Genomic DNA, 27,438 nt, shown 5'->3' with positions numbered 1-27,438 from the left:
ATTCCCATCCCTATTTTATATTTTATTTAGAGACAGGGTCTCTCTAAGTTTCTTAGGGCCTCTCCAAGTTGCTGAGGCTGGCCTCAAAATTGTGATCCTTCTGCCTTAACCTCTGGAGCTGTTAGGATTACAGGCATTCCCAACTGCACCTGGCTGGTTCCAATATTTTAAGAGCAACAACAAACTAGATTGATATGTCTGAATATGTATGTATATTAAAAGACTAGGGCAATATACAACAAAATGTTTTCTTTACATTCTTCTTTATCTCTTCCTGTAGATGTTAATTTGTAACAATCCTATTACCGGTGTGGTGCGCTCACCCCCTTCGGCTCAAGCTCTGGTTAAACTTGGTCAGTGGTGGGCAACAGTGGCTGCAGCAGGTAACCTGCTTGTGTGCAGACACCGGGGCACAGAGTGGAGATGCTGGGGACCTGCTCCTCTAACTCAGAGATCCCCAACCTACCTCATCAACATTTAGTCCAGATGCAACTCCAAGTGGAAAGCGGGCAGAGAGGGTTCAAGAAAAGAAGAAGGAGGCAAAACAAGATCTGCCCAAGCTTTGTGTATAGGGAGGGAAAAGGAGGGATTATTGGAATGAAGAAGGAAGCAGCCCCCAACATGGCCCACTCACCCAGCCCAGCCCAGCTCAGTCTAGTATCTCAACAGCTGCATAGGTTCAGGGGTCCTGGTGCCTGAAACTTGGGAGACTTAGTATCCTCCCTGATTATACTGTCTAGAACCTAAAATATATCTCCACCCCTACCCCATGTTCTAAGTCAAATCATCCCTCACCTGAGATAATATAGGTGACACCCAACCAATCAACTCGCTGCATCCATCCCAGCCTTCTCCGAAAGCCATGTCCTTTTTTTTTCTTAATATTCCTTAGTTGTAAATGGACACAAATAGCTTTATTTATTTATTTTTATGTAGTGCTGAGGATCAAACCAGTGCTTCACGCATGCTAGGTAAGTGCTCTATCCCTAGCCCAGGCCATGACCTTCTAAGAAAACGAATGTAACAAGGTAAGGTGACACACACCTGTAATCCCAGGAACTCAGAAGATTGAGGCAGGAGGATCACAATTTTGAAGCCAACTTCAGCAACTTGGAGAGGCCCTAAGCAACTTAAAGAGAACCTATCTCAAAATAAAAAATAAAAAGGACTGGGGAAGCCGGGCACAGTAGCACACACCTGTAATCCCAGCGGCTCTTAAGGCTGAGACAGGAGGATCCTGCCAGCTTCAGCAATTACAAAGAGTTTAGCAATTCAGTGAGACCCTGTCGCTAAATAAAATACAAAGTAGGGTGGGGATGTGGCTCAGTGTTGAATACCCCTGAGTTCAATCCCTGGTACCAAAAAAAAAAAGAAAGAAAAGGACTGGGGATGATGTAGTTCAGTGGTGAAGTGACCCTGGGTTCAATTTCCAGTACTCAAAAACAAAATAAAAATGTGTGTGTGTGTGCACATTTACACATGTGTGTGTACACTCAGAGATCTAATCAAAGAAGTGTGTAAAGCCTTTCTTTTTCTTTTTCTTTCTTTCTTTTTCTTTTTTTTTCCCCCGGTACTGAAAACCCAGGGGCACTTCATAACTGAGCTACATCATCTAGCCCTTTTAATTTTTTAATTTTTCTCTAGGGTCTTACTAAATTGCTGAGGCTGGCCTAGAACTGTAGTCCTCCTGTCTCAGCCTTCAGAGTTGTTGGGATTATAGGTGTATGCCACCATGCCTGGTAAAGCCTTTCTTATTTTTAATGACACATACCTGTAATCCCACCTACTCAGGAGGTAGAGGCAGGAGGATGGCAAGTTCAAGGAATTTAGGGAGACCCGGTCTGAAAATAACAAAAAAGATAAAAAGGGCCAGGGATGTAGCTCGGTGGTAACCCACTTATCTAGCATGAAAAAGGCCCTGAGTCTGATTCCTACCATAAATAAATAAGTACCTTTCTAATTTTGTTAATAAAACCTGCTGCTGGTTCAGAAAAGTGGTTTTCAAACTTAAGGGTGCTAACAAATCACCAGAGGAACTTTTTAAAAATATAATTCTTGGACCCCACCTCCAGTTCTTGTTTTTCTAGTGGGAAGGAGGCCCAGAAATCTTAGTTTTTAATACCCTAGGAGATGTTGCTGCAGCTGGTCTTCTCCTCATATGAGGGAAAACAAAACAGCCAAAAACTTCTACATGATCCTGTCCCTGCCCACCCAGCCTCTCCTCCCCAAGGGCTCTCTCCAGGCAGCCACATAGCTTTCTCTAATGTCTTGAACAATGTGCTCTTTGCTCTTCAGGGCCTTTGCACAGGCTGGTCTTTTGTTTTTTCTTTCTGGAATACCCTGCCCCCTTCTCTTTGCCTGCTGTTACTCATCTGTGGGAGCTCCATTAAATATCATTTGAAAGAGGCCTTCCTTGGTCCTTTAATTAAGCTAGGTCCCCTTGTTATATATGCTTTCATTGACTCTGATAACACAAATTTTAAATATATACCCATTATATATAAATATAATATTTATATATAATGGGTATATAATATAACATATATGGCATTATTGTTTCAGTGTCCAGCTTCTAACAAACTGTAAGTTGGTGTTTGTGTGTGTGTATGTGTGTGGGTGCATGTGTTTGCACACATGTGCCCGTGTGTGTAAGGATCAAACCCAGGACTTTGCACATGCTAAGCATATGTTCTACCACTGAGCTACATCTCCAACCACCACCCTTTTTTTTTAAGTACTTTTTAAATTTTAGTTGTAGATGGACACAATGCCTTTATTTATTTATTTATTTTTATGTGGTGCTTAGCCTTGAACCTAGCACCTCTCACGTGCTAGGTGAGTACTCTACCACTGAGCCACAACCCCAGCGCCCCCATCATCTCCAACCCTTTTTAGATTTTATTTGAGACAGGGTTTCACTAAATCACCCAAACAGGCCTCAAACTTGCAGTCCTCCTGCCTTAGCCTCCTGGCTTAGCGAGGATCCAGGTATGCACCACAGCACCCAGCCCTATATGCCACTGTGTTTCTTGAGAGTAGAAACCACACATATCTCCTGGAACAAAAGAGAATTAAATATTTGTGAAACGATGTGACTGAGTGTTAGTAAACCAAGATGAGCACTTTTGCATGCAACAATGGGCTCAAAACAGAAAGATCACCCCCATGAAATGATTATCATCCCTCTGAGGCAGGGGTCCCCCCAATTTCTTTCTGTAATAATGATGCCACCATTTGTGATTACTCTTGCACCGCTTTGTGATATCCCTAGGCAGTTGGGTTGGGCCGGCTTCAAAATTTGTTTTCTTAGGGCTTATAGTTTGCCTCCCCTAAATGATTATGGGCCACTGGAGAAAACAGACGCTATCAGATGCCTTTTTGCCTTTCTAGCACTGAACACATCATCTCTCACATAGTAGATGCTCAGTAAAGGTATGGAGGTTCTGGAAGATTTCAGTTTCTTTCTTCTTGGGTTTTCCCCATTCTGGGTGACAGATGATGGTCAAAAATTGTCTCATAGGGGCTGGGGATGTGGCTCAAGTGGTAGCGCGCTCGCCTGGCATGCGTGCGGCCCGGGTTCGATTCTCAGCACCACATACAAACAAAGATGTTGTGTCCGCCGATAACTAAAAAATAAATATCAAAAAATTCTCTCTCTCTCTCTCTCTCTCTCTCTCTCTCTCTCTCCTCTCTCACTCTCTCTTTGAAAAAAAAAAAATTGTCTCATGGAGCACTTTGGTTAGGCGTGTCCATTCTGATGAAAGAACGGAGGCTCCGAGAAGCCAAATAATTGCCTAACATTACAGAGTTCATAGAAGGAAGGACTGGAATCCAAACCCTGGACTCTGTTCCCTAAACACAGGGAATAACGAACAGCTGGTGGAATAGGGTTCCACAGCCCAGAACTCTAGTCCTCTTTTCTGGAGGTCTCTTGAGATCATTACTTCCATCTTCTAGCACCCAAATGCCCCAGAAAACACAAGATTTTGTGGTATGGGATCCTGGGGGTATAGCTCAGTGAGAGAGTGCATTCTTAGTATATTTGAGGTCCCGATTTCAATCTCCAACACAAAAACATAACAATTTTACCCTATAGGACTTGAGTCTTCAGATTTCCCCTTCTCAGGTGTGTGGGGGCTAAAATAATTCAGCATTTATTCTACATATGTTTGTTAAGTACCGTGGTGGGTGCTGTGAATAGACAGACTCGTCTGGCTCTATGAAGCTTAAGATTCCTTATGGAAAATAGAACTAAAGTAGGCAGAGACCCTTGCCAGGTCCATTTATCATGGAAACAGGGGTTGAGGATCTGTCACCTTAGCACTGCCTCAGTTTTCCCATATAGAGTGATCCTGCAGATGGACTCCAGTAGCTGACTGGGAACTTCTGACCTTGGTAGCCAATGGCAAACTTGGTTTCTTGGTGGAAGCAGGTGGTACTGGAATTGGACTTTGGAAAGGGGCTGGGAGAGGAATGAGGACTGGTGAGCAACACTGCTGGGGGCTCTGGGAGTTACTATATCTGTCTGGAATCATGAGAATGTCTTGGCCATGACTTGGGGCAGGAGATAGTGCAACCTTGTTCACTGCATGGTGGACACTGCTGAGCTGACCATCAGCCCCCACCTCCTCCACACCCCTTGCTCACCCAGTTCTGTGTCCTCTAGGGTTATCAATGCCTAAGAAACAGACAAGTCTCCAGTTCCAATGTGCCATCACCTCCAAAGTCTCACCCAGAATTTCTCCGGAGTAGAAATCTTTAGATCCGTGGGCAGAATTCCAAAGGATCTGCCCAGAGTGATCTAGCTTACAGTTCTCTTTTTTTAAATTAAATTATTTATTTATTCTAATTTATGATATATGACATCAGAATGCAATTCATTTCATATTACACAGAGTACAATTTTTCAAGTCACTGGTTGTACACAAAGTATTTTCACGCCATTCATGTCTTCATACATGTATTTAGGGTTATGATGTCTAACTCATTCCACCATCTTTCTTACCCCCATGCCCCTCGCCCACAGTTCGGTCCTTGGTGGGGCCATATTTAAGTAGCCTCCAAAGAGTGACTGTGGGAAACGGTCCAAGTCTCCCTAAATGCACTCTTGGACAGAATATAGAATGAGGAAGGACTGAACTGATAAACCGAAGCAATAATCATTTATTAGACGATTATCAAAGACAATATGTACTCTGAGGTTTACATCAATTATGTAAAGTGTCTTATACACAAAGGCATCTTGTGTATACTCCATTCTCCATTCAGCAAGAATTTATTGAGCATATTGAAAAATTATGAGGCCAGCACAATAATAGGTACTGTAGGGACTGCAAAGAAGGAGGAGGAGATGATGACAGGTCAGGAGGTGAGGAAACTTGGGTTCACAGGACAACTCCATCTTGGTGTGCGGTTGAATGAGTCGTTTCCCCTCAGGGCCTTCTTATCCATATCTGGGAAACTGAACTTAGACTTCTGTTCTCTGAGGCCCCTTTCAGTTCTGACATTTTGAGTCCCAAATTAGGTATGACAGCAGATGTGACAATGTTCAGCATAGTTGCCAAGTTTCAATATTTAAGCTGGACTTTCATTCTTTCAGTGTACTTAAGGCCCAATCCTGCCTTTGGACTGTTCACAGTGCTAGAGCCAGAGGAAAGTTTATTTTAGAGCAAACTCCATGTGCCCCAGGCACCAAGCCAAGGGATGATACTTAGAAAGATGTAGAACTTCAGGAAAACCACCCCTAGGATGCCTGGGTTTGGCCCAGGTGTCCCCTGTATGAGCCCAGACAAGTTGTTTCCTCTCTCTGGGCCCTTATTTCTTTTCTTTTCTCTCTTTCTTTCTTTCTGCAGCAGAGGAATGTGAATGGGCTCTGTCTCTTTATTTGTATTATGAGAGGGTGGGACTAGATTATCTTTCTTCCAGATGGATACATTTCTGGCTAGTCCAACAAGGTGAAGTTGAGAAGGAAGGGTGGAAAAACAATTTCTTCCTCCTTTCCCTTTCCTCCCCACCTCCAGGGCCCTCTTCTCTGGACTTGAGGCAGAAAGAAACCCATTTGGGCCAGCATCCAGCCACAGTCATGCTTGACTCTGGGATGTTTGGGGGAAGGGCAACAGGGGCCTTGCTCAAGCCGCCATCCCTCTGGGCCTGTTTTTTCAACTGTAAAACTTTGTGGTTGGAGAGATGACTTCTGAGGACTTTTCCACTTCTGCCAGCTAATTCTATTCTAGAATCGTAGCTCAAAACAAACAAAAACAACATTAAAACAGGGAGGACCTGGCTAGAAATGAGGTCCCTTACCTAGTTTTTGACACCTGGAGTCCCTTCCTAGGGCTCCTGCCTCCCTTCCTGGTCTAGAAGTTGGGGACTGGTGTCACTCTCTCCACACTTAGCAATGGCTAAGCCTAGGAAAGCCAGCACCATGACTCCTAGAACAAGGCAGGGGTGGTGAATTTGTTTAAAAATAAAAATTATTCTTGGTACAGCTACTACCATGTCCGGGCACCTAATAATAATAATAATAATAAATATAATGCATGTATGTATATATAGAAAGAGAAAACAAGAAAAGTGGTCAGTCCTCTTGACTGCAGATTGCACATTGGTCAAGAGCTTTCCTAAACCCTGGCCACCTGCAAAACAATAGCAGGGGACCAGAAGGCCTGGGATAGAGGTGGGACCCCAGGACAAAGCTTCACAGCCCAACTCCTTTTAGGAACCTGGAATGGAACACATTGAGCTGCCTCCTCTTCCTCCTTCTCCTCCTCCTCACCTGGCATGCACAGGGCGCTGGGTTTGATCCTCAGCACCACATAAAAATAAATAAATAAAGATGTGTCCACCGAAAAAAACTAAAAAATAAATATTAAAAAAGTCTCTCTCTCTCTCTCTCTCTCTCTCTCTCTCTCTCTCTCTCTCCCTCTCTCTCTCTCTCTCTGTCTCTCTCTCTCTCTCTCTCTCTCCTCTTCTCTCTCTTTAAAAAAAATTTTTTTTTGAAAGCTGGGTGCAGTGGCACACCCCTGCAATCCCAGAGGTTCAGGAGGCTAAGACAGAAGGATCACAATTTCAAAGCCAGCCTCAGCAACTAAGTGAGGCCCCAAGCAACTTAGCAAGATCCTGTCTCAAAATAAAATACAAAAAAGGGCTGGGGATGTAGCTCAGGGTTAAGAGTCCCTGGGTTTAATCCCCTGTACCCCACAAAAAAAATTTTTTTTTGAGGCAGGGTCTCACTAAGTTACCAATGCTAGCCTCAAACTTGCAATCCTCCTGGAGCCTCAGCCTCCCAGGTAGGTGGGATTATAGGGGTGTGCCACTGTACTCATCCAGAAATTTTTCTTTTGAAAGACTCTGTCACATGTATTATCATTCTTATAACTCTACAAAGTAGATATTACAGACTCTATCTTATAGATAAGAAAGCAGAGGCTCAGGAAAGTTAAGCAATTATTAAGTTAATGGGTCAGGACAGCACCCAGAGCCACACAGGTTCTTTCCAGCTTTGAGGAGCCTCCCATAAACAGGCCTATCTGTTTTTCCTGGGAACTCACTGAGGATCTAGGGGATCCCTAATAGAAAGTCCTCAATTTGTAGCATCTTGAAGGTATAGTCCTTCCTTCCCAAGCAACAGGGTCCTGACACATCTATGAGGACACATGCCTACCTGGCAGACAGAGCAGCAAGTAACACACTTTTTTTGGTACCAGGGATTAAACTCAGGGGCACTTGACCACTGAGGCACATCCCCAGCCCTATTTTGTATTTTATTTAGAAACAGGGTCTCACTGAGTTGCTTAGAGCCTCATTTTTGCTGAGGCTGGCTTTGAACTCATGATCCTCCTGTCTCAGCCTTAGCTGCTGGGATTACAGGCGTGCACCACCACATCCAGCCCAAGTAACACCCTTTACCTATACCATTTAATCCTCCCCTAACATCTCCCCGGGAGAGCATCAGTATTATTATCATCCCCACTTTGTTTTTCTTTTGCTTCTGGGGGTGGAACCCGGGGCCTGCACATGCTAAGCAAGTGTTTTATCTCCACTGAGATATATTCCCAGTCCCAGTCCCACTTTTAGGATGAAGGACCTGAAGCTAAGGAGACTTACCAAAAGCCATAAACCCAAGAAGTGTAGACACAAGGTCTGAACCCAAGTTATCAGAGTCCAGGGCCTGATTTAACACTGGTATAATCAGTGGACTCCCTTGCCTTTGTGGAAAGCACCTCCTGAAGGTAAAATCCTCAATCTGGTCTGAGGTTCTTCTACTTAACAGCTATGTGAGTTTGGAAGTTTACTTAGTAATTGCTTGGATTTCTGTTTCTTCATCTGTGAAAATGGACAATATCTTCCTCCTTGGGTTGTAGGGGGATGATATGGAGTACTTGTATGAAGAGGGGCATGGGGCCTGGCCAAAGGTAATCCTCAGCCTCACCCCAAGACTGGTCCTCTGGCTTTGGTCACAGCCACTCACTGAACCTGCATTTACCTTCCATACTGGAAATTACTTCTACCCCTTACCCACTTTCACCTTGCTATTTCCAGTACCTGTGCTCCTCATACCACTCTCCCAGGCTTTGTAGAATCATCCTCTGTGGGGGCATGGGGATTCAGGTACAAGCCCGAATGTCCATTCCGAAGTCTATTTTCCTGCCCCAGGGATCCTGCTGGAGCAAGGACCCTAGATTAAGGCTACTAGAATTTGCAAATAATTCATCTGACATCCTACTTTCACACCTTTGGGTTGTTTCAGGGCTCCTAGAAGTACATCAGGTCAGAAGAGTGACCTTAATGGCAGAGAGCCCAGCAAATGACTTTTGCTTACATTTTTTCAAAAACTATTTTAAGTGCTGGGGATATAGCTCAGTTGGTAGAGTGCTTGTCTTGCATGCATTAAGGTCCTGGGTTCAAACCCAGCATCACAAAAAAAAAAAAAAAAAAAAAAAAAGAAGCAATTTTAAGTATACTGTACATAACATAAAAATTACCCATCTTAAGTATACAATTCAATAGTTTTTAGTAAATTTATTAAGTTGTATAACTATCACCATAATCCACTTTTAGAACATTTTCATCACCTCAATAAAATGTCCATTTATATTTCATCTTGTTACCACCCCCACAGACAGCTTTATGTTTTGTTTTGTTTTGGTTCCAAGGATTGAGCTCAGGGGCACTCGACCACTGAGCCACATCCCCAGCTCTATTTTATATTTAATTTAGAGATAGGGTCTCACTGAGTTGCTTAGCACCTTGCCATTGCTGAGGCTGGCTTTGAACTCAAGATGCTCCTGCCTCAGCCTCCCAAGCTCCTGGGATTACAGGTGTGCACCACGCGGCCAGTAGCTTTTAAAAATTCTTAATATATTAATTATTTTTTCTATTGTAAAATCATGAACTCTTATTGTAGGAAGTTCTGGGGGTGGGGTGGGAATGTAGCTCAGTAGTAGAGCACTTGGCTAGCATTGAACCCTAGGTTCAATCCCCAGCACATGGCCATGAAAAAAAAAAAATTCTAGGAGGAGGATAAGAAAAGTGCAAAGAGGAAAATATAACCACTCCTAAAGCCATAATCCAGTGAGAACAGTTGTTAATAATTAAGTAGATTTGATAGGCATGGTGGCACATGCCTTTAATATCAGCTACTCGGGAAGCTGACGCAGGAAGATCCCAAGTTTGAGGTCAGCCTGAATAACTTAGTGAGCTCCTGTCTCAAAATAAAATAAAAAGGGTGTGGATGTAGCTCAGCACAGAGCACTTGCCTAGCATGTGCAAGGCCCTGGTTTCAATTCCCAGGACTGCTAAAAAATAAAATAAAATAAGGTAAATACTTTTATACTTTTTAAAATCTTTTTCTCTGCTCATATTTTGAAGAAAAATTGTATCCAACTATACATATTTTATAATCTGAATTTTTATGTAACATTCCATGAAAATACACCCTTGGTATCAAATCTTCTATATCATTTCTGGTGGTAATGCAGTATTCCATTGTGTTATTTCCTTATTTGATCCCCTATTGTTGGATATTGAGGTTGTTTCCAAATTTTCATTTGATTTTTTGGTTGGTTGGTTGGTTGGTACTGGGTTTTTTTTTTTTTTTTTCTTTTCTTTTTTTGATATGGAATGCTTCACGAATCTGCGTGTTATACTTGCACAGGGGCCATGCTAATCTTCTCTGTATCGTTCCAATTTTAGTATATGTGCTGCCAAAGTGTGCATGGTACTGGGGATTTGACCCAGAGCTTCACACATGCTAGGCAAGCACTCTCTCACTGAGCTGTACCCCAGCATTTTGAAACTTCTTTAAGGCTTCTGACCTAGTAAGGGATGATACCTTGGGACCAGGTTGTCCAAATCAGAAGCCAGAGCCTCAGGTAATGTTTAGTCCAAGAGCAGAAGGTTGATTAATGTGGGTCTGTGTGTGTGTGTACACACATGTGCAGGGCATAGAGGCTACCATTTTGTGAAGATGGTCAGGCACTGGAGATCTAACTGTGTGGAGCTTCCTTGGAAATCAGAGGAACACTTGCCCCTTCCCTATTCCCTGCTCCCAACCACCCACTGGTGCTCCAGGATGCACCTTCAGCATCTCCTTCCTTTCTGCATCCATGCTTGCTTTTTTTCTTTTCTTCTTTTTAATACATATTTTTTAATTGTCAATGGACCTTTATTTTGTTTGTTCGTTCGTTCATTCATTCATTCATTTATATGTGGTGCTTGGAATCGAACCCAGTGCCTCATACACGCCAAGCAAGCACTATACCCTGAGCCACACCCACAGCCCTTATGCTTGTCTTAATGCTCCTCCCAAGCAAACTGGATGACTTTTTTTTGGGGGGGGGGCGGGGGTGTCCAGCCAGCTGCAATCTGCCCTAAGTGTGCCCCACAGCACTGAATGGGTCAGCTTTGTTTCCAAAACTAGACCTTGGCACCCCAGGAGGGGTCCAGCCTCCCCTTCCCTAACCCTCAGCATGGGAGGAGAACCAACTGGGGTTGCCTTGGGGAGGTGGCTGTTAGATGGGGGCGTACATGATAGAGGAGCTGGATGTCTCCGTCCTCAGGGAGATCTTCAGATGACTCACAAGCCACCCGAGAGGAGCGAAGGGGAGCGAGGGGCTAGGAGATGAATGGATTGCAAACCAGAGGGAGGGGCGGAAGAGATGAGCTTCAGAGCCTTGATTGGCCCACGTCAGTTTCTCCCCGAACATCTGCAGTGCGTGGGGTTGAGCGATCCCACCGGGATTGGGCGGGGGGGGGGGGGGGGGGGCGGGGGTAGGGCTGGGAGGCTGGCTGACGTTTGCTTCCCGCCTGCTGGGCCGGCCCGGAGCAGTTCATGAATGACTCACCTCATTGTCAGGCTGATTCACTGCTCCGCTGGGGACTTGAGGGAGGGGGGTGAGGAGGCCCCATCTGTACCAATCACACGCACACACTCGCAGATGCGCAGGCGGGGCTCTAGCAGGGCCTTGTACCTGCGCAGGTACTGGATGGGTAGGTTTTCCGTGGTAAGAGAGAGGGAGATGCACATCACCTTGTGTTTGGAAAACAAGATTGAAGTTTCTGTCTACAGTGTACCTGTGACTATTTGCATTTAAATTAATTACAATTAAATACAATTTGGCTGAGATTGTAGCTCAGTGGTAGAGTGCTTGCCTAGTACAAAAAGGCACTGGGTTTGATCCTCAGCACCACACCAAAATAATAATAATAATAATAACGATAATAATAATAATAATAAGTAAAGGGGGCTGGGGTTGTGGCTCAGTGGTAGAGTGCTTGCCTAGCACATGGGAGGCCCTGGGTTCAAGGCTAAGCACCACAGAAAAATAAATAAAATAAAGGTATCATATCCAACTACAACTAAAAACTAACTAAATAAATAAAGGTATTGTGTTCATCTACAACTAAAAAAATTTTTTAAATTAAATACAATTGTATCTTTAGTTCCTTAATCTTTTTTCTTTTCTTTTCTTTCTTTCTTTTCTTTTCTTTTTTTTTTTTTTTTTTTTTTTTTTGATTCCAGGGATTGAATCCAGAGGTACTTAACCACTGAGCAACATCCCCTGTCCTTTTTTATGTTTTATTTAGAGACAGGGTCTTGCTGCCTCGCTATGTTGCTGAGGTTGGCTTTAAACTTGTCATCCTTCTGCCTTAGCTTCTGGAGTGGGAGCAACTGGGGTAACAGGCATGCACTACCACCTGATTTAATTCCTTAATCTTAAAACCACATTTCAGGTGCTCAGTCCAAGAGGCTAGTGGCTACTCTATTGGATAGGGTAAATAGAAAACATTTCCATTTACACAGATAGTTCTATTGGAGGGTTGGGGATATAGCTCAGAAGTAGCACTTTTGTCTAGAATGTGGAAATCACTGGGCTAAATCCTTAACACAAGAAAGAAAGAAAGAAAGAAATTTAAGGTTCTGTTGGACAGTTGGTTTACATACACTGGCTACACACTTAGAATCCTCAGCCTTCATATGTACAAAACCATATAATCAAAGCCACCCTCCTCCACCCCATATGCAGTGCACAGCCACATTTAATTTCATACAGTTACTCAACATGCAGTACCCACCCACCAACATAGCCACACAAAACTCTTGGTATATGTACACATTTTCTGGCCAAATATACCACTGTTCATACCAAGGAAAACATAAATATAAACACATGTATCATCACACTGATTCAAATACAACTGTTCATATGATAAACACACAAACCAGGTAGAAGTGCATTTGCAAATATGCTGAAATCCACACAAAGCCAAGCCATGTGGTTCCCATAACAATTTCCAAGCACATGTTTGCAAACTCAAATGGGGGAAAGGGATCCCACATTTGTTGAGGCCCTGCCAACATGCCAGGCATGGAGTTGCCATTTCAATGTATTCGTTCATTGAAACTCAGCATTCCAGTGAGGAAGATGGAGTATTTTATTATAGTATTCTTTCTTCATAGTTGAAGCCACTAAGGTTCAGAGAGGGATAAAGTAACTTAAGTTTATAAGCCCAGTTAACAGCAGAGTCAAATATGAATTAAGATTTGTCTAACTCCACAGCCAGTACAGCAAGCTATCTTTAAACACACACACACACACACACACACACACACACACATATTCTAGATATGTTCTCCATTGTAACTAATTAGGTAAGGCTCCTTATTCAAACCTGAAGGTATTTATAGAAGTGAGCCAAGATTCCTCCATGCTCCCTCCTAACAAAGGCTTTAAATCATTCAACAGACATTATTCAGTGTCTTCAGTGTGCCAAGTGCTGATTCACAAAGGTGAAAAGCCACAGGTCTTGGCCAGAAGGAGTGCAAAGTCCATTAGGGAGATATGAGAGAAAACTTAAGACAATATATAGTGCTCAATAGATGTGAGCTACAATGGAAGCAGGTCCCAAATTCAAGCAACCAATGAGCAGGAAACTTAGGTCTGCCTGGGGCAGGCAAGGAAGGCTTCTTGGAAGAGGCGGCAAGTGAGCTGGGGCTTAAAGAATGACTGGGGTAGAGAGGGATTGGTATTTATTGGGAGATTGGATGAGAGACAGGGTAAGGCATGGGGACAGGCGCCAGAGCACTGTAGGCTCTAGGGATTTTTTTATGTTATCTTCTGGTGACTGAGAAGGGATTAAAGATTTGGGGCCTTGTGCATGCTAAGCAAGTGCTCTATTACTGAGTTATACCCCCAGCTCTGAAGAATTTTACAGGGGATCTCATTTGCATGTTAGAAAGAATGAGCAGAAGGAAGGAAAGCTCAGACTAGGGGGACCACCAGGAAGTATTGCAATAGTCCAAGCAAGAGCTGTTGTCTGTCCTAGGAGTATAAGGCATCTGGAGAAGATGAAGGATAGGGGTGGGATGGAGGAGGGTGTAGCCTGTTCTGAGCTAGAGCAGAGCAACAGTCTTCTGACCCATAGAAAAATATGAAAGCTATGGATTCTCCCTCAGAATAAAGCACGTGTGCATAGGCACATGATGTTTTGCACATAATTATAGGGGACTTATGTTCCCCAAAGCCTCAGGTTAAGAACTCAGTTCCTTGGAATTCTAAGAAGCAAAATGACATAGTAGTTAAGTTTGTGGATCCTGAAGTCAGACTCCCTGGTTTATAATCTCAGTGTTTTAGTCAGCTTTTTTCTTTTTCTTTTTTTTTTTCTTTTCTCTGCTTTGAGTAAATGACCCCACCAGCACAACTGTAGAGGAGGAAGAGTTTATTTGAGGGCTTATGGTTTCATAGGTCTTAATCCATAGAAGGCTGGTTCCATTCCTCGGGGCTCAAGGTGAACCTAAACATCATGGCAGAAGGGTGTGGTAGGGGGAAGCAGCTCCAGTGGGGATCAGAAAGCAGAGAGAGGTCTCTACTTACCAGATATAAATATATACCCCCCAAAGCCATGCCCCCAATTCCCACCTCCTCCAGCCACACCCTACCACTTTAGCTACCACTCAAACACTCCCAGAAGTTAATCACTGTTTGCGTTAAGACTCTCACAGCCCAATAATTTCTCTTCTAAACCTTCTTGCATTGTCTCACATGTGAGCTTTTGGGGGACACTATATCTAAACCATAACACCCAGCTCTACCATCAATTAGCTATGTGAGCCTGGGCAGGACCTTGACCCTGGAACAGTATCTGGCACCCAGAAAGTGCTCAGGAAGTATTGGCTATTATTGTTATGGGTTTAATCACAGTGCTATTTTAGGACCCCTCCTTGCTTATTCACTCTTGTACCCCACTTCACAGCTGGAGATCTGGTGGTGTCTCTGCGCCCATTTTTCTTGGTTCTCTGAACTCACTCCTACCTTTTAGGTCTGAGTTTCCATTATCCTTAAACCTATTTATTAAAGAGTGAAGCCATGCTGGGCATGGTGGTACACGCCTTTAATCCCAGCAGCTTGGGAGGCTGAGGAGGTCATGAGTTCAAAGCCAACCTCAGAAACTTAGTGAGACCCTAAGCAACTCAGCAAGACCCTGCCTCTAAATAAAAAATAAAAAGGCTCAGTGGTTAAGCACCCCTGGGTTAAATTCCCAGTACCAAAAGTAAAAAAAAAAAAAAAAAAAAAAAAGCTAAATAATCCCTTTTCTAAGAGGAAAAAGAGGTCCTAGGATCTAGGCCCAATCACTTGGAGACTCAGTCTTTTCCTTTACTCTGAGATGACAGGCATTTGATTTGGAGGGACCTTCAGCATGGGGGTCCTTCCCAACTCTACAGTCACAGACAACCTACTCATTGTATCCTGCCAGCCTCTCTCTAAAATGTTCCAGTTAGGGCTGCGGTTGTAGTTCATTGGTAGAATACTTGCTTAGCATGAATAAGGCCCTGGGTTCCATCCCCAATGTCACACACACACACACACACACACACACAGGGAAAAAAAAAAAAAAACAGACAAAAAGCTAAGGGGCTAGGGTTGTAGCTCAGTAGTACAGGACAAAGCCCTGGTGTTCAATCCCCAACACTGGGAAAAAGGAGGAGGGGGTGGGGAGGAGGGGGAGGAGGAAGGGGAGGAGGGGGAGGAGGAGGGGGAGGAGGGGGAAGAGGAGGGGGAGGAGGGGGGAAGGAGGAGGGGGAAGAAAAGGGGGAAGGAGGAAGGGGAGGAGGAGGAGAGGGGGAAGGAGGAGGGGGAAGAGGAGGAGAAGGAGGGGGGAAGGAGGAAGGGGAGGAGGAGGAGGAGGGGGAAGGAGGAAGGGGAGGGGGGAGGGGGGGAAGGAGGAGCCACACATCTATAGTCACAGATACTTGGGAGGCCAAGGCAGGAACATCACACCAAGAGGATCACAAGTTTGAGGCTAATCTTGGCTAAATTGCTGTCTTAAGAAATTGAAAAGGGATGATGTGGTTCAGTGATAGAGTGCTTGCCTAGCATGTGTGAGGTCCTGGGTTTGATTTTCAGCACCACATATAAATAAATAAAAATAAAGGTCCATTGACAACTAAAAATAAATCTTAAAAATACAACAGGCTGGGGATGTAGATCAGTGGTAGAGCACTCCTAGATTCAATCTCCAGTACCGTAAACAACAGCAACAGCAAAGAGAAAGGTAATGGAGGAAAACACATTCCTAAGCAGAAGCTGGGCATGGTGGCACACACCTGTAATGCCAGCAGCTCACGAGGCTGAGGCAGGACGATTGCAAGTTCAAAGCCAGCTTCAGCAACTAAGTAACTCAGCAAGACTCTGTCTCAAAAATAAAACAAAAAGGGGGTAGGAATGTGTCTCAGTGGTTAATCACACCTGGGTTCAATCCATGGTACCAAAAAGAAAGGAAGGAAAAATTTCTAAGTAGATGATCCACTATTAAGTAATAAAGTGGATTGCCTGATCCTGATGAAGCCCTTTTCCCCTCTGGTCCTCATTTTCCCAATCTGTAAATACTTGTCCTTTGCTCTTCATATAATCTTTATGAAGACAAAATGAACAAATGTTAAATTGTAAGCTATAAATTATGGTACATACAGAAGTTTTTGTTATTCTTCTTGATCTTTTGTGCTCTGTGATCCCTCTAAAGGAGACAGCCCAGATCCCAAGAACCTTGTAACTGGATCTCTAGGATGATCCACAGCTGGGCAGAATGAGCTGTTCTTGGTATTCCTGTGAAAAGAAGAAGCCTGGGAGGGTTGGGGTTTTGTCTCCCAGCTTAGAAACCCCAAGGGAAGCAGAGAGGCCTTAAGAGAATCCCTAACTTAGAGGAGAGTTGGCAGTTGAGGTTTCCTTTCCTGTTGTCATTCTGGCCTCCATTCCTATGTAAGACAGGTAAACTGGACCACTCACAGCTCTGATGGAAGCCACAGACCATCCTGATGTAAGGTCAGACCAGGCCACCCTGGGGAAGATTCCGGGATGGCTCCAATCAGATCATTGGAGTTGCCTACCTTCCTCCTGCTTGTTGTCTTCAAAATTGTGTGGCACAAGCTGCTGCTCTAGTGATAAGCATGAAAGGAAAATAAGGTAGGACCGAGGGTCAATAACCAAAGAGAGCTGGCCTTTGTCTCCCTGTCTAGTTATGAACTTGATTTCTCTATCACCAGTGTCAGCACTGTCCCATTGCACAGTAGTCAATATGTCATTCATTCAATAACTATTGAGCACCAAGCTGGATGCTTGGGGATACAAAGCAGGACAAGGTAAACAAGGTTGGTCCCCACCCTCAGGAAGCCTATTTATTCTAGTTAGGAAGATATGAATAAAGATATTAACCATAACAAACATAAATTATGAAAAGTGCTGAGAAGTAAATAAAGTGTTGTAATGGGGAAAGGGATGTTACTTGAGAGAGAAGGTGACAGGGAAGATCTGAATTTAATCTGAAACATGAAGAATAAAAAGACCCAGACCAAGAGCATCGGCTGGATAACATGTGTGGCATGCATCGACTAATGGACAGATGCACAAAGACACGACCGGGTGGGTACTGGTGAGGATGAAGTCACGCTTCCATACCCAGTTCCTAATGTGCTTAAATACAGAGGTGCGGGAGCAGGACTGGGCATCAAGGACCCAAAATTCTTCAATCTTGCTTGGTCTCCCCTAAACTAGTTGAACCACCCTACTAGGTCCGAGGAGCCGCAGGGGGGCGACCGAGAGCTCATTCATTTCCCCTTTAAGGCTGAGGCGGAAGGGCGAGAGGGTGAAGGCCTTTATGTCGGCGGGATAGAAACAGACCCGTCTCTTTAAGAGGGCGGAGACGCTGGTGTGGCGGCGGCTTTGAATGCGTCCGGGAGCCTCGGCCCCCAGCCTGCTCGAGAGTTGGAAAGACGCTTCCCTCTATTCCTGTACGCCGGTATCCTCGCCCAGCGTCCGCCACTTCATCTGGGTTGAGGCCGAGGCGACCCCCGCCACCACCGAGTCTGGGTGGGCTGGGCCGATCCACCCCCCGGAGCCCACCCGCTGGAGCCATGGTAATGCCGCGCCCACTCCAGGGGTCCTCCAGCTGCGGTCCCAGCTCCCGGAACCTAGTGGTTCCAGGTCCTCAGCCGCAGGGGATGCAGGGCCTGGGTCTGGGTGGGACTCAGGGTTCTAGTCTGGGTTTGGCCGGACGCGCCGGGATCCCCGGGAAAGCACATTCCCCTGCCCCACGCTGGTCCTGTTTCCCTCCTGTTGCCTTCCTTCTCTTTTTGGAGAATTGTTCATCCTTCCCAGTGCTCTCAAACGCCTATCTCTTGGATCCATCCCTCCCCTCTCTGCTTTCGCCCTCCCTGCACTCTGACCCTTGATCCCAGGGAAGGCGAGATCAGCATAGCTCTTGATTCTGTGGCATCTGGGATCTGGCACAACCCCTGGCTTGACACTCATCTGGAGCTAGCCACAGAATCCCTGCTGGCTAGAAAGTAGGAACCATGGACGGGGGCACCCCACACTTCTGCGAGCCTAGCTTTTGGGCGCTGGATTAGGTGGAAGAATATTCTTGGCTTGAGTCTCAGACACCAGACCATTGTGCCCAGCATGTTTGGATTTATGGTAGATTCTTATGTTTGACAGACTTTGGGATTGTTGCAAAATCCTCAGGTCTGTGTACACAGTGCTGATCCTCACTTCCCACAGTGTTGTACTAGGGATGAACCCAGGGCCTCAGGCATACCAGACAAGCACTCTCCCACTGAGCTGCACCCCCATCACAGCACAGGGCTGATTCTGAAGAACTGCTTTCGCTCCCCTTGGCAGCCTTCTCTTTACCCCTCTTTCAGGGACTAACACAGATGGATCTGAGTGGATTCTATTACAAGAAAAGATTTTTAAGTCATTTAAATCTTCAACTGAATCCCATTTTTTCTCTCCTCATCCCATATTCCTCCCCCAGCACTAGCAAAAAACAAAAAAACAGTACACCTGATGGTCTTGTCAGAGTTGCGAAGAAGCAATGAGGACAGAATGTACTTGCAAATGGCATTTCTCCTCCAGCCTCAATTGCTTTGTTTTCCTTTCAGGCATGCAGTTTGCGGAAGCTGTTTACTGTGGAAGAGGAGTTTGAAGATGAGGTAAGGAAGTGTCGGTAATCAGAGAGGATATAAACATCCAGGTCCAGAACATTTTGGAGCAGCCTGCTGCAGCCTCCTTTCCATTGATATGTATATCTTTTTTTTTTTTTTTTATCTATGAGAGACATTGAATTGATAAGAAATGTAAACAACCTACTTAACTGTCTTAGCAACAAACAAAAAAACCAGAGATGAGTTGCTTAATTGTCCTATCTCTAAGTTATTAGGGCCTTTTCTCAGAAGCTCTGTTGTGTAGATGATTTAATTCACTTTCATGATAGCATACTGGAGGTGGGAAGAAGGTTTTTGGAGAGCATAAATAAATAGTGTAGGAGACAGTACAATTACTGGATGGCTTTTGGTTTGTGATCACCAGCTGGCCATGTGAACCAGGGCAAATTGCTTCCGCTTTCTGTTCTACAATATAAGGGGCATTCTTCTGCCTCAGATCTTACTCCCTTCCCACTCATTCCCCTGAAGGTGAGGAATTCAACTAGCTCTAAAGCCAGGGTATTAGAATCACCTTTATCGAGGCCCTACCACATGCCAATTAAGTCAGAATTTCTGGTGCTGGCAGGGGTGTCTCTGAAGTACAGCCAGAGACCTCTGAACTAATGGTCTCTGTAGCTCTCTTCACGTTTAGAACCAATGGATATAACCTCATCCAGGAGGCTGGAAATTACCACCTCCAATCCTTTTTAGAAAGAGGAGGATTTAAATGAGTAAAGCCCAAAGAGGTAAGTTTAACTTGCCTGCCTGACAATATAGCACAAATAGCCAGGATAAGGACTCAGCCTTTTGATACCAACCTAAAGGACATGGAACCTACTAAAATACATTTACAGAATAGAATTTTTCTATTTTCCAAAGACAAGTCATTCAATAATTACCTTTTTTTGTGGGGGGTGTTTAGAATCAAACCCAGAGCCTTGTGCATACTCAGCATGCCTCTACTGCTGATGCACACCCTTAACACCAATAAAAACTACTTTTTGTCTCCCAGTGCTTTGCCCCCAGATTCCATTATGTTCAGATGTCTAACTTGTCCCTGGTATGGTGGTAAATTTTGCACCATTGTGTCCATCTGGGAAAATTGTAGTAAAATACATACATGGTACCTAGAACAGTGAGGTTGAAAATGTTAGTTTTTGTTATTACATGGGGAATTTTTTTTTTTTTTTTTTTTTTTTTTTGTGATGCTGGGGATTGAACCCAGTGCCTTGTGCATGTGAGGCAAGCACTCTACCAACTGAGCTATATCCCCAGCCCTGGAACTTAATTTTTGTTTTTACAAATAATTAAAAATTACCAGCTTTGTCAAGGAGATGAGTACTTGTCTTTCAGCTTTGGAGATGTGTGATTACAGGCTGAAAAGGTGACCCTCTTGGGTCTTAACAGGTAATGGAATTAAGGGACTGTTCAAGTTTCTGTTCTTTGAAAATGGCAGACCAGTCCTTTTACCTCTTCCTAAGACACATGACATATTTGAGAGTGAGCTCTTTGGGAAAAAAGGAATCCATCAATATCCAGGTCATTGGGGTTTTATTACTTCTATAATTCTAATCAATATTATTATTGCTAAATCCTAAAGTATTCCTGCTAGAGTATGGGACTCTTGATAATATACAAAGCAGGTTAAAAAAAAAAAAAAAAAAAAAAAAACACTTTCTTTAGCCCAGACAATACAGTGTGGCAGCAGGGGTGTAGGTGGAGGGGACCTTTCTGTCAGTTAAATCAGCAGTTCTGACTCAAAAACACCCTCAGAACAGGTCTGTTGCTCTTGAAGGTGTCAATCTCACCTTGCTTCCCAACTGGAATCCATACTTAATTTAACTTGCCTGAAAAGCTATATTTAACTTCCACCTATTTTGCTGGATCCAGGGGTTCTCTGGCTTACTGAAGACTGATGTGGGGTGTGTGTGTGTGTGTGTGTGTGTGTGTGTGTGTGTGTGTAGCTCCTTATTGCATTGGTTGGATACCAGAAAGCTAGTTTTCTTGAGAAAGGTGCATGTCCTTGGGTGAGTCCTTTGACTCCTTAGGTCTCTGGGACATTTGTTTCTGCTTTTCTGCCCCTAATCTAGAGATTGAAGAAAGAGTGAAACTACTTGCAGACTTAGCCTTAGAATGTTTCTGATAGAAGCCTGGTGGTAGGCTCATGGGCAAGGTTATAAGCAATTGATGAGAGACATCCCTGTTGTCTTTTACACCTTGTTTTCCCACTTGCAAGCACACACACATATGTACTACATGCCTGCACAGTAAAAGTAGAGTTTTTTAAAAAATTTTCCAAAACATTAATAAAAATAAAAATTTCCAGATGCAAAGATCTACTGTCTCTGCTTCTTTGTAGGATTTCTTATCTGCTGTGGAGGATGCAGAGAACCAATTTGCTGGCTTACTGCCTGTGAATGCTGGGCGCCTAAGACCTGTTTCTTCCAAGCCACAGGAGACTGTGCAGGGGCAGTCCTCAACGTTACTACCATTACATCCCACTGCTTCTTCAGAGGCTTTGAGGTTGCCAACCCTGGGACTCTGCCTCCCAACCTCCAGAATGCCCAGAGCCATCAGGGATCCACCTTCTACAGAAACTGTCCCCATAAGCCCCGCCTCAGCTTCCAGCAGCTGGACTGGCAATCAGAAAAGAATGACGCTGCCAGAAGGGCTCCAAGAGTCAGCAAGACCCCAGTCCTCAGCCTCCCGCCCCCTCCTCACCTTTGAAAGCCAACAGCAGGGATTGGGTGGTTTTGAGGGGCCTGAACAAGATGAATTTGATAAAGTCCTGGCAAGCATGGAGCTGGAGGCAGCTGGCATAGAGCTGGAACTTGGTGTTAGCAGTGAGGCCACACAAATCTCGCCTGCCCAGCACCAGGAGGACACAATCTTGGCTAAAAAGGCCCGGGTAGCTGATCTGAGTGGATCTTGCCAGCAGGGGCCCATGTCTGCCAACCACATAACAGGTGTCATGTCAGCCTTGGATGAGCCTCTAGAGCCTGTTTCCCATTGTAGGACTCTACGGCCCTGCATGAAACCTGGTGCTGCAGGCAACCTTCCTATGCCAACTGCTTTAGCAGTTCCTACTCAGCAACCCCACTGGGAAATCTGTCCCCAAACCCCCCCTGTTCCCATACCCCAGCCTCTCCAAGTTGCTGGAAGACCTCTTCAGAGCAGCCCTCAAAATCGTTTGCCTGGTCAGCCATTTCAGTCTCCGAGTGCCTGGTTAAGTGGCAAACCTCATTTTCCTAGACCTCAAACTCCCAACTCCAGGTCTACTCCCTCGAAGACCAGATCTGTGGTCTCTCCTTGGGATCCCTTGCAATCCCGAGCCCCAGTGTCTTCTGTTGAGTCTCCTGTCAGCAACCCAAAAGGTCCCCATTCCTCCCAAAAGGTTCCCCAGGCAGCTCTGCAGACCCCCATAGTCACCAACCACCTGGTGCAGCTGGTTACTGCTGCCAACCGGACTCCCCAGAAGCCCACTCACCCCTCCACCCGAGCCAAAATGCGTCGCTTCCCTGGCCCAGCAGGACTCCTACCTCACCAGGTGAGTGACCTGGTTCTCTAAGATAGCAGAGATAAGGGAGAAAAGCAATAGTCCAGCACTGTCCCCTATCCAACCCTAGAACATCTTTCTCCTGAAGGGCAAGGAGGAAGGAAGTGAAGATAGGCAGCATTTGCAAAATTGTGGAAGAAGTCAAAAAAAGTGGGAAGGGGCCTGTTGATGTAGCTCAGTGGCAGAGCGCTTGCCTAGCAGTTGTGAGGCCCAGGTTCCAGGCAAAAAAAAGAAGTGGGAAGGAAGAATGCTAGAAAATTCACCCAAGGAAGAGGTATGCATAAGGCTCTGGGAACTTCCTGGTTTTCATGTTTGTTTTCCTACTACTAGGGCAGGGAGGTTCATTTGCTCATATTTGCTGAGGAGTAGATATTGGGCAATTTGCTTTGAACTGAAAATACAAAGGTTAAAGAGGGGGCTGGGGTTGTGGCTCAGTGCTACAGCACTTGCCTAGCTCGTGAAAGACCCTGGGTTCAATCCCCAGTACCACATAAAAAATAAATAAGTAAATAAATAAAGGTATTGTGTACAACTAAAAAATAAATATTTAAAAAAAAAATAAAGAGGAACAATTTCTGTCCTAAGGAGCTTACAGTGTAGAAGAAACAGTTGTGAACAAATGATTAGGCACAAGGAGCCTAGTGTAAGAGTCATTCCCTGGCTGCTGGGGAGACACAGCTTACCTTGGGCTTGCTGGGTGGCTTTGGGTTGATGAGAAGGAGGTAAAAAGGTATGGGGGAGGGGCTGTGCTTAGGATGGTCCAGTGCCGGAAGACAGGAGGAGGGAAGAGGGAGGAGCCAGTGCAAAGCACAGATGCCCCAAAGCAGGTGCTCTCAGAGTTCCACAGAACAGGTAACTGTGGCTGTTGCATGGGGTCAATATGAGGAAGTCGGGGCTGAAGGGAAGACACCTCTGCTGAAAGTTTGGATTTAAGCAGTAGATAGGGTCTCACTGAATTGCTTTAGAGTCTCACTAAGTAGCTGAGGCTGCTTTGAACTCTCGATCCTCCTACCTCAGTCTCCTGAGCCACTGGGATTACAGGCCTGTGCCACTGTACCCAGCTCCTTTCCTTGGGTGTTTTGAAACAGTTTCTGCTTGTAACTTTCTCTTCCACAGCACTTCAAGAGAAATCCAGGGAGGCTGTCCATGTTCCTTCTGGGCTGGATCTCCCTAGAGGAAAGGGTTAGGTTCCTGAGAAGGGACCTGAGGAAAACTGTCCCTTAACTCCTCACTGGCCCCTCTATTTGGGTCACTGCCCCCTTCAGGCAGCCCTGGGTTTTGCTCCTGAGCCAGCTCCAGCTTCCTCACATTCCCAAAACGATCCCCAAAGTGTCTTTTTTGAGCTGCTAGTAAGGCTCTTGAGACTGCGTTAGGAGAGATGTAATATGTGTTAATTGTCCCTGATAGTTTCCTGAACTCATTATGTAATCCAGACAAGACGCTGTACTTGTAAATAACAGCTGCTGAGCTTGCTCTCACCTTCTCTTCTCTCTCTCCTCTTAGCATGGTGGGAAGAATCTGGAGGAAATCATGGTTTCCACACCCCAGACTCCAGCTCATGGTGCTCTGGCTAAATTCCGGACAGAGGTAACTTATTCCATGTAAATGTTAACTTCCTGGGCATCATTTGAGAGTGGGGGGTGTCCCTGCATATTGGGGGAGTTGGGAATTAAAGTGCTGCTGAGAAGGCGGCTGGGGGAGGTGATGATTTTACTGGCATAAAATATGGCCTGTCCTGATGCCAGCCAGCCATTAACCAATGTCATAGGTCTAGCCTTCTTTCCTATCTAAGAAATAAAGGCCCAGCTAGCTCCATCTTCCCCCAGGGAAAGAGAGTGTAATACATATTATGAGACTGTGCTTTGGGAACCTTTTCTCTGAGGTTTCTGGGAACTGTGCAGGGGAGAATCTGCCTTCATCTTGCCTCCAACGGGGTCTCTCTTGATGTGTGAGACCGGCTTTTCTCCTCTCTAGAGTTCTTGTTGGCCTACTCTACCCCTGGGTCCACTTTTGCTTTTAATTCTCTGAAGTATTTCTTCTCTTTGCTGCAGTTCCCCAGATTTGCCAGTCCATTTCAGATCCAAACCAGGCAATAGTCATCTGAATTAAAATCAGTTATTAATGTAATAAGGCTAATGGTTAAAGCCAGAGACAAAACAAGATTACAGAATTCAAAATGGCAAAGACACTCCTGGAATCCTATATACATATTTGGGGGATCCCTACCCCAAATTAGTACCACAAGAGACAAGCATGGTTAATCTATTGCTTCAATGTAAATTAAAGTCAAGATCTGATTTTTTTTTAAAAAAGCACCTTTGTTGTAGCTGCTTAGTGAAAAATGTGATATGCAGCAAGATTTCACGTAACATTTTCTGACCTTGGAGATAATTGGGAGACTGTGACTACCATGCTATGGTTTTTCCTAGAGACTTACCCTTTGTCTCCCACCATTCATTCTGTCTCAGTCAAGATTCTGTAGGAAGAGAAACCTATTAACACAGGCTCCCACTCTATACAGGTTGTTGTTAGTTCCCAGTCATCAGTGGAGGAGGATTTTGAGCGAGGGCCCTGGCTGACCATGAAATCTTCTCTGGGCCTGGATGAGAGAGACCCAACCTGCTTCCTCTGTACCTATAGCATCATCATGGTACTGCGGAAGGTAAGGACTCTGAGCTCTGAGACCCAATGAAAAGACCATTTTTTTCCCTTTCAACAGTCTACTGCCCTAGTCCACCGTAAGAGGGGGTTATCTGCTTCCTGTTACCCCAGGCCTATCCCTGAGGAACAGCATGAGTGACTTTCCTTTGGTTGTATCTTCACTGGCCTGCCTATTCACTATCATCCACAGTATTGGGCACAAGGAGAACAGGCTCTGGGTATGCCTCTGCACTTCTAGGCACTGGATGGAGTTAATTACAATGCTACACTCAGAGCTCCCCAGCCATCAAGGGCCACGTGGAGATACATGTTAGTACATGTATATGCTATATCCTTTCCCATGTCCACCATGATGGAGTGCTATATAAATACATGTACACAAAAGAAAGGAGGCAGAGGAGAGACATGAAGGACTGCCAGCTTCAGGCCTGCCAGAGAAGATAAGATATGCCCTTCCAATTGCCCCCTTTGCCCTCCATGACGGAAGATCATCACCAGTCCCTGGTTACCCCCAGCATACTTGGGGACTTGGGAAGGTGCAGGTGAGCCCTGATCAGCTCTGTGAATGCCTCTCTCTGTAAGTAGGCAGCCTTGAAGCAGCTCCCCAGGAACAAGGTCCCCAACATGGCAGTGATGATCAAATCCCTGACTCGGAGTACAATGGACGCCAGTGTGGTTTTCAAGGACCCTACAGGTAAGGAGTTAGGTTCTGGGAATGTCTTGTTGTGGCCTCGGTTGAGGTCAAGAGAGGAGGAGAAATCACTCCCTCCATTTGCAGGCAGAAACATTGAGGCAATGAGAACCCCACTTCCCAGCTAGGACTCAAACCAGTTGCTGTATTGCCCTTGATCCTGAGACTGATGGGCCATATGGTATTTGCAGGAGAAATGCAAGGGACCGTGCACAGGGTACTGCTGGAGACACGCCAGAATGAGCTGAAGCCTGGCTCAGTGCTGTTGCTGAAGCAGGTATGGGAGCTCTGAGTGGGGGCCAGCCCTCCACCCCTCCCACCCTGGAGAGAACCCTCAGGTTTCCTGTGTTCTTTCCTCACTGGTTGCCTTCCCTCCTTATGCCCAAGCAAAGAGGGACTGGACTATTGGTAGGCCCTGGCTTGCTAAAGCTGAGGGCAGGCCTGAGGCCCTTGAGCTGCTCCTGTTCCTTGGAGATGGATGGATATGGAGGGTTGAGGGGAAAGGTGTGGTAAGGGTTCTACTTGGTACCAAGGCTGGGACAGGAGTGATTTGTGTGATGCTGATGCAGAGGACCCTTAACAGGCAGCAGGTGAGTACCAGGTGGCCATCTGGCAGCACCCAGTTCTCCATCAGGTCACTGACCTTCCCCTTCCTCAATTCCAGATTGGAGTGTTTTCTCCTTCACTCCGAAATCACTATCTCAACGTGACACCCAACAACCTGGTCCATATATATAGCCCAGATTCTGGGGACGGGAACCTCAAGCCATCTCAGCCTTTCTCCAAGGTAAGAGGAGCAGGATGGATGAACTCACAGAGGGTTCCTTCTGCCTGGATCTTCTCGGTTCTTCTTTCCTCCCCCCTGAGAAGCAGATGTGTGAAGGGGACAGTTGCCCTGAGGCAAAAAGGTACATTTGGGGACCGAACTATCTCCTCCTGTTCCTGGTCTAGCCACCTGCTAGACAGGTTAGTAACAGTACCTAGAGGCACAGTTGGCTTCTTGGTGATCCCTGAGTGTCTGATGGCAGGCTTGAACATCTGAGAGGATAGCAGTCATTTGAGAACTAACCAAGGTGAGGGCTCACCAGGGGTGGTGACAGAAAATGACCAAGGGTCAGATCTGCTGTGGGGCGGGTATCTGCAAAGAACAGCAAGCCACAGTGGACCTTCAGGTGACTAGCTCTTGCTCTGTCTTCCCTCCGGCCTTTGCCTTTGCTGAGTCAGGCAGAAACTACCCAAAGCACTAGGAGTGCTCCTCTAGGAACCGAGGTAGCTTCACTGTCTCTGAGGTGATGGCTTTCTAGGCAGCTCCACTCCAAGGTGAGAGTGCAGACCAGGCTTGTTTAGTTGTCTGCACCCTTCTTGGGATCCTGGCCCAATAGGGCGGGAGACTTGAGTCTTGTCCCAGTTCTGCTGATAATTTCCGCTGTGACCTTGGGCAGGTCCTTTCTCCTACCCTGCCATTGCTTCATCTACAGTACAAGAGTGTTAGACTTGATAACATCTAGTCCACTTAAGCCATTAGGTCTAATTTTTCTACTTATAGTTCTT

At 45.4% G+C, this 27,438-nt stretch overlaps 1 protein-coding gene and 1 non-coding gene across 2 annotated transcripts in view; one reads left to right on the top strand and one right to left on the bottom strand.

Moving 5' to 3' along the window:
• Positions 1-27,438, top strand: part of Hrob (homologous recombination factor with OB-fold) — a 32,498-nt gene that overhangs the window by 1,445 nt on the left and 3,615 nt on the right. The window contains exons 2-8 of the mRNA XM_076870694.2: positions 18,938-18,988; positions 21,339-22,526; positions 24,039-24,122; positions 25,057-25,197; positions 25,782-25,890; positions 26,079-26,164; positions 26,552-26,674. Of these exons, the coding sequence (XP_076726809.2) occupies positions 18,938-18,988; positions 21,339-22,526; positions 24,039-24,122; positions 25,057-25,197; positions 25,782-25,890; positions 26,079-26,164; positions 26,552-26,674 (1,782 nt within the window). The remainder of the gene's footprint in view (positions 1-18,937; positions 18,989-21,338; positions 22,527-24,038; positions 24,123-25,056; positions 25,198-25,781; positions 25,891-26,078; positions 26,165-26,551; positions 26,675-27,438) is intronic.
• LOC143411015 (U6 spliceosomal RNA) lies at positions 10,112-10,218 on the bottom strand. Its single transcript, XR_013092747.2, has one exon. It is a non-coding gene; the product is annotated as a U6 spliceosomal RNA (small nuclear RNA).

Source organism: Callospermophilus lateralis, chromosome 11, assembly GCF_048772815.1.
Source record: "Callospermophilus lateralis isolate mCalLat2 chromosome 11, mCalLat2.hap1, whole genome shotgun sequence".
NCBI classification, from domain to species: domain Eukaryota; kingdom Metazoa; phylum Chordata; class Mammalia; order Rodentia; family Sciuridae; genus Callospermophilus; species Callospermophilus lateralis.
Note: the sequence above shows the minus strand (reverse complement) of the source record. Positions and strands in the feature narration are given on the sequence as shown.